The 14021-nt window shown below is 43.8% G+C and overlaps 1 protein-coding gene across 2 annotated transcripts in view; it reads left to right on the forward strand.

Moving 5' to 3' along the window:
- KHDRBS1 (KH RNA binding domain containing, signal transduction associated 1) overlaps positions 415 to 14021 on the forward strand; it is a 35674-nt gene continuing 22067 nt past the window's right edge. For both annotated transcript variants that reach the window (XR_001919038.1, XM_005676716.3), the window contains exon 1: positions 415 to 1122. Coding sequence is in view for 1 of the 2 variants with exons in the window: in XM_005676716.3 (XP_005676773.2) it covers positions 741 to 1122 (382 nt within the window). In the remaining variant the exon portion in view is untranslated. The remainder of the gene's footprint in view (positions 1123 to 14021) is intronic.

The following is a 14021-nucleotide window of genomic DNA, read 5'->3' on the forward strand; positions in this document are numbered from 1 at the left end:
CCACCCCTCAACCCTACGTCAGACTCTCCCTTAGTCGTTCCTTCTTCACTCTGACTCCCTTGTGCCTCTCACCCTCGCCTTCTTCTGCCCAGTCAGCCCCAATTCCCTCTCCTTCCCCTCCCGCATCCCCCGGGAGGGTCTCCTTTCATTCTTCAGTAACCACTCCCCTCCCCACCCCGCCCCCGACCCACCGACTGAGTACAGGCACCCCCCCCACACAGCTCAGCCGTTGGAGGCGTGGCCCCGCGAGTAACAGGTCTCCCGCCCCACACTCCGCGGGCTCGCGCGCAGACAAAGACATTCCACAGCCCCCGCCCCCTCCGTGCGCTCGGCCAGAAGAGGGAGGAGACACGTGTCCCGCTAGCGCCGTGTCACGTGGAAAAGAAACGAACGGAGCCCGCGGCCTCCCGCGCACGCGCACAAGTACCCGGCCTGGAGGGCTCGGAGGGAAAAGGGGAGAGAGGAGGCGACTTCTTCAGACTCCACGGCGGTGCGCAGGCGCCGTGGCCCGACCGGGGACTTTGTTCTCCGCGGAGAGACCCAAGGGCGGTGCCGGTGGCTGGCTGCGCACGCGCGCCGCCTCATTTCCGGTGCTCTCTTTTGCTGGGTCGCTCGGGTCGGCTTCGGTCGCAGTCGCTCCCGCTCTCCCACCCCCGCCAACCGCCGCTCGGGCCGCCAGCGCTCAGGCCTCCGCCGCTACCGCGTCGCTTCCTCGATCCCTTAATCGCACATCTTTCCCAATGCAGCGCCGGGACGACCCCGCCGCTCGCATGAGCCGGTCCTCGGGCCGCAGCGGCTCCATGGACCCCTCAGGTGCCCACCCCTCCGTGCGTCAGGCGCCCCCTCGGCAGCCACCGCTGCCTCACCGGTCCCGGGGAGGCGGAGGAGGGTCTCGCGGGGGCGCCCGGGCCTCGCCCGCCACGCAGCCGCCACCGCTGCTGCCGCCCTCGGCCACCGGTCCCGACGCGACAGTGGGCGGTCCAGCGCCGACCCCGCTGCTGCCCCCCTCAGCCACTGCCTCCGTCAAGATGGAGCCGGAGAACAAGTATCTGCCCGAACTCATGGCCGAGAAGGACTCGCTTGACCCGTCCTTCACTCACGCCATGCAGTTGCTGACGGCAGGTAAGCGGGCCTCTGGGGTCCCTGTGGGTCGCCCGGCCAGCCGGGGGCATGGGTGGTAGCGGCTTTGTTCCTCTTGCTTCCCATTCCCTGAGGACCTCGGCAATCGTGGACTCCTCTCATCTTCATCTTCGGAAGCTTAAGATTCCACGTTCCCATCCCGGCCCAGAGTGCGAGGGAGAATTTCCAGACGGCAGTGGAGGCCCAGAGGGAACTTGGCCATCTCTTAGCGCAAAGATCTTGATGGATAAATGCCGCGTTCCCCGCCCCCTTGGCCGACCCTTCCTCCTCCCCTCTTGCAGCTGCCCTGCGCTCCGAGTGCTCAGATTCTTCCAGAAAGGAACCTTCATCTCCCCCTTCCCCCAAAGGGGAAGCTTATTTGATCGCGGGTGGCTGTCGGCGCCTCAACTGAGAGTGTAGGAGGTGAAGACAGCCTGAGCCGGGAGGGACCGTGAGTGGGGCGGGGGGCGAGGTGATATGGGATGAGACTGGGGTGCCCTGTCCAGCGCCGCGGCCGCAGGGGCCGGTCGGACTTAGCGGTAACTGGAGCTTGAGTTGATTGGAGGCAGGAGCAACCTGTGGGAATCCGAGCTTGAGGTTTTCCGAATTATATTTCCGACCTCGGCAGATAAGATGGTCATTTCTGCCTAGCCAGACGTTTTGGATCCCTTTATTTTATAATGTGTGTTGTGCATTCAAGAAAGGGGAAAAAAATAAACCTAGAGACGGTGAAGGGGTGATAGAGGGAGGTTAAGGATGGTTTGCGTGGCATTCCCAATCAGATGGGGGAAAAAATTGACAGAAGTTTGCGTGGCCTCCTCCCCCGCTCTTCTCAGTAGTGAAACAGACGAGGAATAGTAGTCTTTGTTCTCTTGTCTGTAGACTAGCGCTCCTTTTTTGCGCAAAACTAGCCATCATCTAGTCGCTCTGATTTCTCCTGAAAACCGCCTATTTTGCCCTCTCTTCCTGTTAAAACGGTATCATAAGAGTGTCTTATGATACCTAAATTTTATAAGCAAATAAAAATTCAAAACCTTCCAACACTGAGTGAGTAGTTGGACTCTTCGGCAGGATTGAAATAATGGACAGGCCCTATATGAAAATATCTTTTCCCCTGTGTTTGTTCTCTGTCTCCCAACATTAGAGATCTTTACTTTTAAACAGTAAACAAAGCCCCAGACATTCAAGAATAACATTTAAATAAACTGCTTACGGTTTCAGCTCTGTGCTTTGCTCTTCTATAACACAGTCAGATTGTTTGAAACATTACTGTTCATTGTGTTCTTCTGGCAAACTCTTTGAGGGCAAGGAAAGCTTTTAAAATCTTATTGTCTTGCACATAGCAAATACCAGTTGTTTGAATCTGAAAGCAAGTACATGTAGGTTCAAGAACCTCAGACAATGTTAAAAGTTGACTGGATTTTATTTTTATTTTCTTGCATCTTCAAACAGTCCAGATTAAATGTGTAGAATAAAATAACAAACTTAGAACGGTAAGGTGTTGACTTGGCTTTGAAATTCTAGCTCTTGACTAGTCATCTACTCTTGGGAAACTTTCTGAATCTCACTAAGCTCATCTGTAAAGTGGGGTGGTGAGTTGTGAGGATTAAATGTTGTATAAAAAGCTCTGGCACAGTTCCTTTTGATCTATAATCATTAGCTAATAACTTGCCACCAGTTTTCTCCTAGTTGTAAATTCGTGGTACAGACTTAGGATGAAAACGCAAAAATTTTCTTGCTATTCTCCACACATCAGGTGTCCAGTGCTAGTCTAGTCTTTTAAGTAAAATACGATTTCTTAGAATAGCTATCAAAAACTTAATCCTTATAGTGAAGGTTTTAGTTGCTCAGTCATGTTCGACTCTTTTGTGACCCCATGGACAGCAGCTTACCAGGCTCCTCTGTCCATGGGATTCTCCAGGCTAGAATACTGGAGTGGGTTGCCATGCCCTCCTCCAGGGGAATCTTCCTTACCCAGGGATCGAACCCAGGTCTTCTGCATTGCAGGCAGATTCTTTACCATCTGAGCCACCAGGAAAGCCTGATCCTTAAATAAAATTTTCACCTCTCTTTTACTGCTTAGCTTTTGTCACGAGAGAGCGTGCTTTAATTTTTTTTTTAATTTGAGCTTTTTTCCCCCTCTCACTTTTTAAAAAATATATATATTTTATTTATTTGACTGTGTCAGGTCTTAGTTTTCACCAATAAGCTTCATTCCTCTGTGGCATTTGGGATCTTAGATCCCAGGGCCAGGTATCAAACCTAGGTTCCCTGCATTGCAGGATGGATTCTTAACCACCGGACCACTGGAGAAGTCCAGAGCTTTTTTTATGTCTCTTTTCTTTAACCAGGTTGAATTTTAATTGGAGAAAGGGGGTTGAGGTAACGCTGGCTCACTGAGAGAACTGACTTGGGAAACGTGAATACTTCTCAGTGTGGATGTGCTGTGCTTAGTGGTTCAGTCATGTCTGACTCGTTGCAACTCCATGGACTGTAGCCCGCCAGGCTCCTCTGTCCATGGGGATTCTCCAGGCAAGAATACTGGAGTGAGTTGCCACTAGGGATCTTCCCAACCCAGGGATCGAACCCAGATCTCCCACATTGCAGGCAGATTTTCTGAGCCAGCAGGGAAGCCTGAGAATACTGGAGTGGGTAGCCTATCCCTTTTCCAGGGGAACTTCCAGACCCAGGAGTTGAACCTGGGTCTCCTGCATTGCAGGCAGATTCTTTACCAGCTGAGCTACCCAGGAAGACTCTTAGCGTGGATAAATGTTGATATATGTTGGACCCAGCTTTTAAGGTTTTTTTAAGTTGAGTATAGTTAATTTATTTTAAGATATTTTTGAATGATCTGGAAAAGGGATGTAGTAAAGTTGACCAATTGTGAGGAAGTGAGACTGAGAAGACAATAGTAGTTAAACTCTGTGATGAGGTTATGTGTAGGAAAAATATGACTAACACTATGCTGGATGCTGGACACTGGTCTGAACACTTTACATCAACTATTAACCTTATTAAGAGGAAGTTACTCTTATTATTCTTGCCTTTATTTCTACATATGAGGAAACCAAGACAAGCAGATTAAATAATTTGCCTAAGATAACAAAATCAATAAACGGCATAAGGAAGATTTGAAGTCAGTCTGAGTCTGGATCCTCACACCTAAACCTCTTTGCTCACCACTCCCTCATCCCTCACTATAGTGCCTGCAACAAATTGTACTCAAAAAAATTTGTGTGTGCTAAAATATTAAAAGAAAATCTGAACACATCATAGTCTAGCCAACAGAGAGTGAAGGTGACAAGACCAAGACACAGAAGAAAGAGGAAACCCAGAGAGCATAGCACTTGGGACTGTGACTCCTCCAGGCAACTCTGCCCGTTTCCCAAGAGGTGCCGCAAGACCCAGACCACTCTTGCCTTCCCAGCCCTCCCTCTCCCTTTCGCAGCTTAGCCTTATTTTGTACTTATCAGCATCTGACGCACCATATGTTGTAGTTAATGTGTTTGCTTGTTGGCTACCCCCTCTTTATGACCAAAATGTCAGCTCTACCAGGGCAGGGATCTTTTGTCTGCTTTGTTCACGGCTGTGTCTTCTGTTCCTTTAAGAGTACTGCACAGAGTGGCCTCTTACTAAATAGTTGGTGAATGAATATTCATCTTCATTGCATGATGGAAAAATATCAACACAATGCTGAAGGATTTCAGATTTGAATATAGACTTCTATATTAGCCAAATTGATAATCAACTATGATGACAATTAAATGCATTTGCAAAAGTACAAGGACTCTCAGGGTACCCATGCTTGTTTTCTGAAACAAATAATTTATCATATTATTTGTGTTAAATACTTATGTAATAAACATAAGATGTTTTTATGTATATCAGTGTTCTTTCTCCACTTTTTCTAACTGGGGAAATACAAGTCAGTATAAATGACTCAGAAATAAGTAAACATTTTGAATAGAGTAACAATCCCCAGATGATCTTGAAAGGATACTCAGCAGTTCATTCTCCAAAAGCACTCAGTGCAGGGACTTCCCTGGTGGTCCAGTGGTTAAAACTCTACGCTTCCACTGCCCAGGGCATGGGTTTGATCTTTGGTTAGGAAACAGATCCTGCATGCAGCATGGCAAGGCCAAAAAAAACATGTCAGTTCAGAATATTTTCCAACAAAAACCTATTGAAATTTCAAAATAGTTAATTTCTGTGTTTTATTTACAATGTGCTATAGAAATACATCTTTTTTGATGTATTTAAATACATCTAAGTCATGTCTAATTCTTTGTGATCCCATGGACTGCAGTCAGCCAGACTTCCCTATCCTTCACTATCTCTGGAGTTTACTCAAACTCACATCCATTGAATTGGTGTGGCTATCCAACCATCTCATCCTCTGTCACCCACTTCGCCTGCCCTCAGTCTTTCCCAGCATCAGGAATTTTTCCAGTGACTCAGCTCTTTACATCAGGTGGTCAAATATTGGAGCTTCACCGTCAGTCCTTCCAATGAATTCAGGGTTGATTTGCTTTAGGATTGACTGATATAATCTCCTTGCATTCCAAGAGGCTCTCAACTGTCTTCTCCAGCGCCATAATTTGAAAGCATCAGTTCTTTGACACTCAGCCTTTTTTATGGTCCAACTCTCAGATCTGTACATGACAACTGGAAAAACTGTAGCTATGATTGTACAGACCTCTAGCAAGACCTATTAAACCCAAGAAGTGGAATTGCAGGGGAACTATAGACCAAATAATGGCAGTCTATATCCACAGTTTCTTCATGTATGTGAATTCAACCAACAGTGAATCAGAAATATTCAGGGGAGGGGGATTCCAAAATTTCCAAAAAACAAAACTTGAATTGGTTTGCAGTGGTTTACCTTGGAACTATTTACACTGTATTAGACGTTATAAGTAATCTAGAGATGATTTGAAGTACACAAGAGGATGTGTGTAGGTTATGTACAAGTACTATGTCATTTTATATAAGGTACTTGAAATCCTCTTATTTTAGCATGGGGGTGTGGTCCTGGGACCAATCTTCTTGGGACAGTGAGGGATGTCTTTGTAGGTATGAATATAAATACTAGGAAAAAAAGAGGCAGCATTTACCATTTGCAGCAACTTCATGGTTGTTTATCCAGGAAAGTAGGAATGTATTGGGAATATGCTCAAACTTTTGTTCATGAATGCCTCAGTAATAAAATGGTGTACCTTATTTCATCATTGATTGGATACTGAGAAGTTTTCAAAATGAAATAGTTACACAGCAGTGAAAATGAAAACTATAGCTGAATGCCACAACATGGAGAGATCTTAGAAATCTAATGTTATATGAAAAGGTCAATCCCATAAGGCTTTATCCATGTGGTACAATATTGTTTTTATGGAACATGTAATACCAATAGTTAACTAAAGTATTGTTAGCATGCATAAATGTCAGATAAAGCAGTTTTTAACAAAACTTAACATGTGTTGACCATACGACTCAGCAATTATATTTGTGGGCATTTATCCCAGAAAAATTAGAACTCGCATTCATAGGAAACTTGTACATGAATGTTCATAATAGCCGAAAACTGGATATAAGCCATATGTGTCCAGTTGATGAATAGTTTCGCTGTGGTACATCCATACCATGAAATACTACTCAACAGTAAAAAGAAAAGAAATGAACTATTAATAAATGCAACAACTTAAGATATCTCAAGAAATTGAGGGGGTGGGGATCAGGCCTTGCAGCTTGTAAGATCTTGATTCCCTGACCGGGGATTGAACCCCAGCCCTGGTGGATAAGCACCAAGCTCTAACCACCGGACAGCCAAGGAATTCCCTCAAGAGAATTATGCTGAATTAAGAAGCCAACCTCAAAAGATTACATACTGTATAATTCCATTAATTTAACATTCTTGAAAAGACAAAATAATTGAGCTGGAGAACATCAGTGATTGCCGGTGTGAAGGAGAGAGGAAGGGCAGTGACTGTGCCTATAGAAGGGCAGCATGAGGGATCTTTGTGTTCTGTGCTATACTGGAATCATTCTGTACCAACACTGGTTGTGGTCACATGAATCTGATTAGAGCATAGAGCTCTAATGCATAGAGCTAAGCACACACGTGTGCACACACACACATGTACATGCAAAACTAGTGACATCCAAATAAAGTCAGTAGATTGTATTTGCATTTTTTGGTTATGATATTGTATCATAGACATGCAAAATGTTATCATAGAGAATAGTGGGTAAAGGATATAGGCAATCTCTTATTTCTTAAAACTGCATGTAAATCTACAGTTATCTTAAGATAAAGTGGTTTGTTTTGTTTTTAAAAGGAAAAAAAGCCCTAAACTGTAAGTTGTACCCTAAGAAAGAGATTTGGGAGACCATGGTCAATAGGCCTGATAAGAGTTGCCTGATAAGAGTAATTCCATATGGGAATTACTGCAAGGAGATCCAGCCAGGCCATTCTGAAGATCAACCCTGGGATTTCTTTGGAAGGAATGATGCTAAAGCTGAAACTCCAGTACTTTGGCCACCTCATGCGAAGAGTTGACTCATTGGAAAAGACTCTGATGCTGGGAGGGATTGGGGGCAGGAGAAGAAGGGGACGACAGAGGATGAGATGGCTGGATGGCATCACTGACTCGATGAACGCGAGTCTGAGTGAACTCCGGGAGTTGGTGATGGACAGGGAGGCCTGGCGTGCTGCGATTCATGGGGTCGCAAAGAGTCGGACACGACTGAGCGACTGAACTGAACTGAACTAACTTGGGCTTTGAAGGATTTTTTTTTTTTGAGCCAATACCCACCCTTAGTCAAGATTGTATGTAAAATACTGTGTCTGTTTTTCTGGGGAGTTAGTCTGTAACGGCTCATGACCCTAAATAAAATTTAAAATGTATAGCTCTGTGTTCTTGCTTTACATAATTAATTTGAAAAATGAATGGAGTGGCTTTATACAAAGTTAATAAACTTACTGGACTTGTGAATCCAAAAGGATTTACCAACAGACAAGATACAGGGCAGAGAACTATAAACTTGGGAATGGTAAAGTTATATGAATTGTTAAGGGAAGTTGGGAGTGTTAATGGTATATTTCTTTAATTTGATATAGTTTATAGATGCCTGTTGTCTGTTAGGCATTGTATGATAAATGGCAGATAGTTCAGTGATGAAGGGGTCCAGAAATGGATAATAGCAGGGGAAGGAGTGCTGTTTTAGATGTTTGAACTAAATACATTGATATTCTGGAGGACGGCGTGACACCTGACCTTTTAGAGCAGATACCCTATGAATCTTGCCCTTCTAGAAGCACTATCTCTAGATGCCTTAGTCAGAAAACCATGACTGTCTTGCTTCTTATGTAGCATTTATTAAATGTTCAGTTAATGGATTGTACATGACAGTCATTTTTAGTTAAGCCAGGCCAGTTGATAAAATCTGTATATAATTTTTTCAAACTTCTCTAGTATCAATATTTTTCTGTTCATAAAATCTTTTTTCTGTTTTTTTTAAAAATCTTACTTTTTAAAAGTAAGAAGCAAGACTGAGGTTTAACAATTTGCCCCAAGGTCACACAGCAAGCATGTACCAGAGTTGGGACTCACACCCAGTTCTGTTTAGCTTCAAAACTCAGGTTTTCCTCTCAGATATATATTTAAGAAGCAGTTCTCATCCTTTGGCTTCCCTGGTGGCTCAGACGGTAAAGCGTCTGCCTGCAATGCGGGAGACCCAGGTTTGATGCCTGGGTTGAGAAGATCCCCTGGAGAAGCAAATGGCAATCCACTCCAGGACTATTGCCTGGAAAATCCCATGGACAGGGGAGCCTGGTAGGCTACAGGCCATGGGGTTGCAAAGAGTCGGACACGACTGAGCAACTTCACTTTCTTTCACTTTCTTTCTCATCCTTTGGCACTTACAATACGGTTGTGATAAGGCCTACCAAAAAAAGAAAGATTAAGTTATAGTAGAAGAAATGCCACAAGACTGGTTGAATTTGCTAATTGACATACAGAATAACCTCGGTTTAAATACCTGCTCTGTCATTAATTTTGTGATGTTGGACAGTATTTCTGCACCTGTTAAGTGAGGATAATTTTCATTATAAAGACAAAGGGAAACCCGAAAGGGTAAGATAATGATTATTGTCAGCATCTGACTCTGAACCAGAGGGGTCACCTCTCTTGTGTTGTTTACAGGATACTTTTTCTTTCTTTGACTCTTGGGACATCCAAGGTCTCCAGAGACCCAAGCAAAGATCTTTTAAAGGAGTCAATTTCACAAAGATTGTCTAGAAGTACTTTTGCCTGCGGGTAAGGCATTTTTAGGAAGCTTCACCTTATTATTTTTTTTTTTTTTCCTTCCCTTTACAGCCTGCTTGTTAGCTCTCCACAAGAAGTGAGGCCAAGGAGAGAAATTGAAAAAAAGATCAGGCAGCTGAACATCTGAGGTGTCAATAGAGCCCTTTTGTGGCATTTAGGTGGATGACAGTGTCTGGGGGTATAAGCTGAACTTCCTGAAACTTTAAAAAATTAGCTCTTTTTTCACTTAAATAAAGTGTGCCCCTCTCTCCCTATTGAGAGGCGATAATAAAAGCATGAGGTTTGAAGTTAGAGAAAGCCTGGGTTTTAATCCTTATTTGGGTACTACTTCAACAGCTTTCTGACTTAGAGATTTAACTTCTCTGAGTTTGTTTCTTCAGTTGTAAAATAGGGATAGTACCAACTGCTTCACCCAGTAATGTTTGAGTATAAATGGGGTCATATTTGTATAGAATTTGATGTATTGTAGGCACTGAATAAAGGATTGGTCCTTCCCCTTCCAAAAGTGGAAGGTGACCCTCTTTGAAGGCTCAAGTTGCTTCTTTTGCTTTCTAGGCTAACCCTGTGATTGATTTATCTTTTCAGTCCTGTTTTATTTAAACCATTGTTCTCTGAATTCTCTAAAAAATGCTTTAACATTATTTTTTAAATTGTAAGGTAAGTGGACAAGGGGATCCTAATTAAATCTACTTCGTTCAAAACATAGCAGAAGGATCTGTGTTTTAAATTTTTGCTTATTTATTATTTGTATTTGTTTGTGCCAGGTCTTATTTGGGGTGTGTGGGATCTAGTTGCCCGACCAGGGATCAAACCCCAGGCCCCCTGCATTGGGAGCAGAGAGTCTTATTTAAACACTGGACCACCAGGGAAGTCCTAGATGTATGTTTTAGAAAGGCCTAATATTCACAGGGCACATTTCAGTGATATTAAACCTTTCTACTGGGTTCAGTTTTTGCAGCTCTGCTTCCTGTGGGAATACAGATTAACATTTCAAGTCTTAGCTTCTTGTTCTGACCAGTTAAAGTTTCTGGAAAGTGATACAAAGTACAGCTGAAGGGCCTAACTAGATGGCAGCAATTAGAACACACAGAGACATAGATGAGATGACGTATATAACTTGTTCCACATTTTTAGAAGCTCCTCTGATTTGAAATGTGGCATCTTTGTTCCTGTAGGACATTTGAAGATTTTAAGTACCCAGTTTACCAGCCCAGAAGCTCTAGAAGAAGTGTGTTCAGAGATGGTAGCTCAAAACCAGTGACTGCAAAGTTAATATTAGCAGTAAGTGGGAAGGGATGGAGGTCAGGATACACAGGCAGTGAAACAGTAAACAAGTGGGGTGTTGAATGAAGCATTTAGTCTGTTGATTGTAAGGTCAAATTTGCTTTCTACTCCAAGTAATGAAAAATAGGAGTGCAAAGAGCACTGTCATTTATGGTTCTTATAAGTGTTTAACATCTCAGTTTAGGCTTTTTAATAAACAGAGAAGCCTTCAGTTTGGAATTCTGAACTCTGTGAGTCTCAGTAACTTTCCTTCATCTGTGTATATCATAGCTAGATTTAGTCTAAACAGTTATTTTTAAAGTTTGTTAAAGGTTTAGATTTGCAGAATGTGTTTAAAGTATTATGTCTTTATATACTAAGGTATATAAAGGTCCACCAGGCTCCTCTGTCCATGGAACTCTCTAGGCAAGAATACTGGAGGGGATTGCCATTTTCTTCTCCGAAGGATCTTCCCGACTCAGGGATCGAACCTGGGTTTCCCACATTTGAGGCGGATTCTTTACCATCTGAGCCACAAGGGAAGCCCATATATTGAACTAGTGGTTTTCGAAGTGTGAACCTTAGGGCAGCAATATCAGCATCACCTGGTCACAGTTTTAAATGCAGATTCCTAACACAATCCTAAATGCAATCCCAGACTGGGATTGGGTCCCAGCAGGCTAGTTGAACTAGCTGTCAAGATGATTCTGCTGCATACTGAAGTTTGAGAACCCTTATCTTTATTTTTATTTTTGGGGGGGGGGCTCCCAAATCACTGCAGATGGTGATTGCAGCCATGAAATTAAAAGACGCTTACTCCTTGGAAGGAAAGCATCCAATTGAAAAGCAGAGACGTTACTTTGCCAACAAAGGTCCCTCTAGTCAAGGCTATGTTTTTTCCAGTGGTCATGCATGGATGTGAGAGTTGGACTCTGAAGAAAGCTGAGTGCCGAAGAATTGATGCTTTTGAGCTGTGGTGTTGGAGAAGACTCTTGGGAGTCCCTTGGCCTGCAAGGAGATCCAACCAGTCCATCCTAAAGGAGACCAGTCCTGGGTGTTCATTGGAAGGACTGATGCTGAAGCTGAAATTCCCAATACTTTGGCCACCTCATGCAAAGAGTTGACTCATTGGAAAAGACTCTAATGCTGGGAGGAATTGGGGGCAGGAGGAGAAGGGGACAACAGAGGTTGAGATGGTTGGATGGTGTCACCGACTCAATGGACATGAGTTTGAGTGAACTCCGGGAGTTGGTGATGGACAGGGAGGCCTGGCATGCTGTGATTCTTGGGGTCGCAAAGAGTCGGACACGACTGAGCGACTGAACTGAACTGAACTATCTTTAAATTACAGAAGATAGGGACTTCCGTGTTGGCCCAGTGGTTAAGACTCCATGTTGCCAGTGCAGAGGGCACAGATTTGATCCCTGCTTGGGGAACTAAGATCCCACATGCCCCTTGGCATGGCCAAAAATTTTTTTTAAATATGAAAGTTAGAAACACTGGAAATGTTGTATAAGGAGAACATTGTGTTAGAGTGTTCCACTGATTTTAGGGCATATAAAAATTTGTTTTATTCTCAGTGGACCATAGTATAATGTTTTAGTTGCTAGTATTCATTGCCTCCATACTCTGCCCCATCTCTGTTAGTACTCCTTTTGTAGCTGTTAACTATTCTTCATTGCCAGCTTCGTATACTGGTACCCCTTGTATATAGACATAGTGGAGATTGGGACCATGTCTAACTGGTTGTGTGGTTTCTCCTATACTTTACAGGGCCAAGTGCCTGGCCCTTAGTAAGTTTTCCATGGTGCTTAGTGATCATACCTATATCTGTCCCTTCATGTGCCTCACCATAGGAAGCACTCAGACACTTGGAATCACTGAATGAATGAATGGAGTTTCCTAATGATAGGAATCATTTGGGATACTAAGGTTCTAGCTGATGAAACTGTCTTAACCTGTGAATTGAAATTACCTTGGTGCATTTTTTCCTTTAGGACACTGAGTGAATTTGGGCTAGAGAGTGTTAAGTAGATATTAAAACACTTCCTAAGAAATGTGCTTTTAGGACTCTCCTGGTGGTCCAGTGGTGAAGACTCTGGACTTCTGCAGGGGACAGAACTAAGATGAGGGCAGAACTAAGATCCTGCATGGCCAAAAGGAAAAGCAGAAAGAAAGAAATGGGCTTTAATTAGCATATTTGCATATTTTATTTTATTTATTTGGCTGTGCCAGGTCTTAGTTGTGGCATACAGCATCTTTTTAATTGCCACATGCAAGATCTAGTTCCCTGACCAGGAATCAAACTCAGGCCCCACTGCATTGGGAGGGAGGAGTCCCAGCCACTGGAACACCAAGGCAGCCCCTCCATGTTACTTTATTCTGTCTTCATAGCAACCTCTTGAGGTAGATGCTGCGTCCATCTTACAAATGAGGACATCAAAGTTCAGAGCAGTTAAACTTTTCAGAGTTCACACAACTAGTGAGTGGCAGAGTAAAACCCAGGTCTTTCAGACTTTGAAGGACTGCTACTATCCAAAGCACTACTGTTACAAAATTTTAATAGGACTCTCAGTTGTGTGTTTAAATTAACTTTGTCTCTTCATTAAGATACAGCTTTGGGGACTTACTTGGTGGTCTAGTGGTTAAGAATCCACCTGCCAATGCAGGGGACATGGGTTTGATCCCTCCAGGAAAACTCCACTTGCCTCAGGGCAACTAAGCCCGTGCACCACAACTGCTGAGCGCCCTCACCTTGGGGTTGTGCTCCGCAGCAAGAGAAGCCACCACAATGAGAAGCAGAAGCACTGCAGCTGGAGAGTAGCCCCCGCTCACCACAGCTGGAGAAAGCCGAAGTGCAGCAACAAAGATCCAGTGCAGCCAGAATACATAAGTAGGATAATAAGATAGGGCTTTGTACTTTTTCTTGATGCAGGTTTTAATTTTTTCCAGTTTGTTTATCCCCCTTTCCTCATCTCACTCCTGTCTAAAGAACATTGGACTGTCTCTGTAGAGGTTTCAGCTGAAAGTAGAAGAGCAAACTGCCCTTACTAGAAAGAGGCTTTGAGACTTCCCTGGTAGTCCAGTGGTTAAGACTCCAGACTTCCAATGCAGGGGACGAGGGTTCAATCCCTGGTCAGGGAACTAAGATCCCACATATGGCAAAGCAGCTAAGCCTGCAAGCCAAAACAAGAGAGTCATGTGCAGCGAAGGATCCCACATGACTCAGAGATCATCCCACATGCCACAACTGAGAGCCAACATAGCCAAATAAAAAGAAGCAGGCTTTTGGTTTCCTAGTCAACTTCATCTAGC

Source organism: Capra hircus, chromosome 2 (genome assembly GCF_001704415.2).
Source record: "Capra hircus breed San Clemente chromosome 2, ASM170441v1, whole genome shotgun sequence".
Classification (NCBI taxonomy): Eukaryota; Metazoa; Chordata; class Mammalia; order Artiodactyla; family Bovidae; genus Capra; species Capra hircus.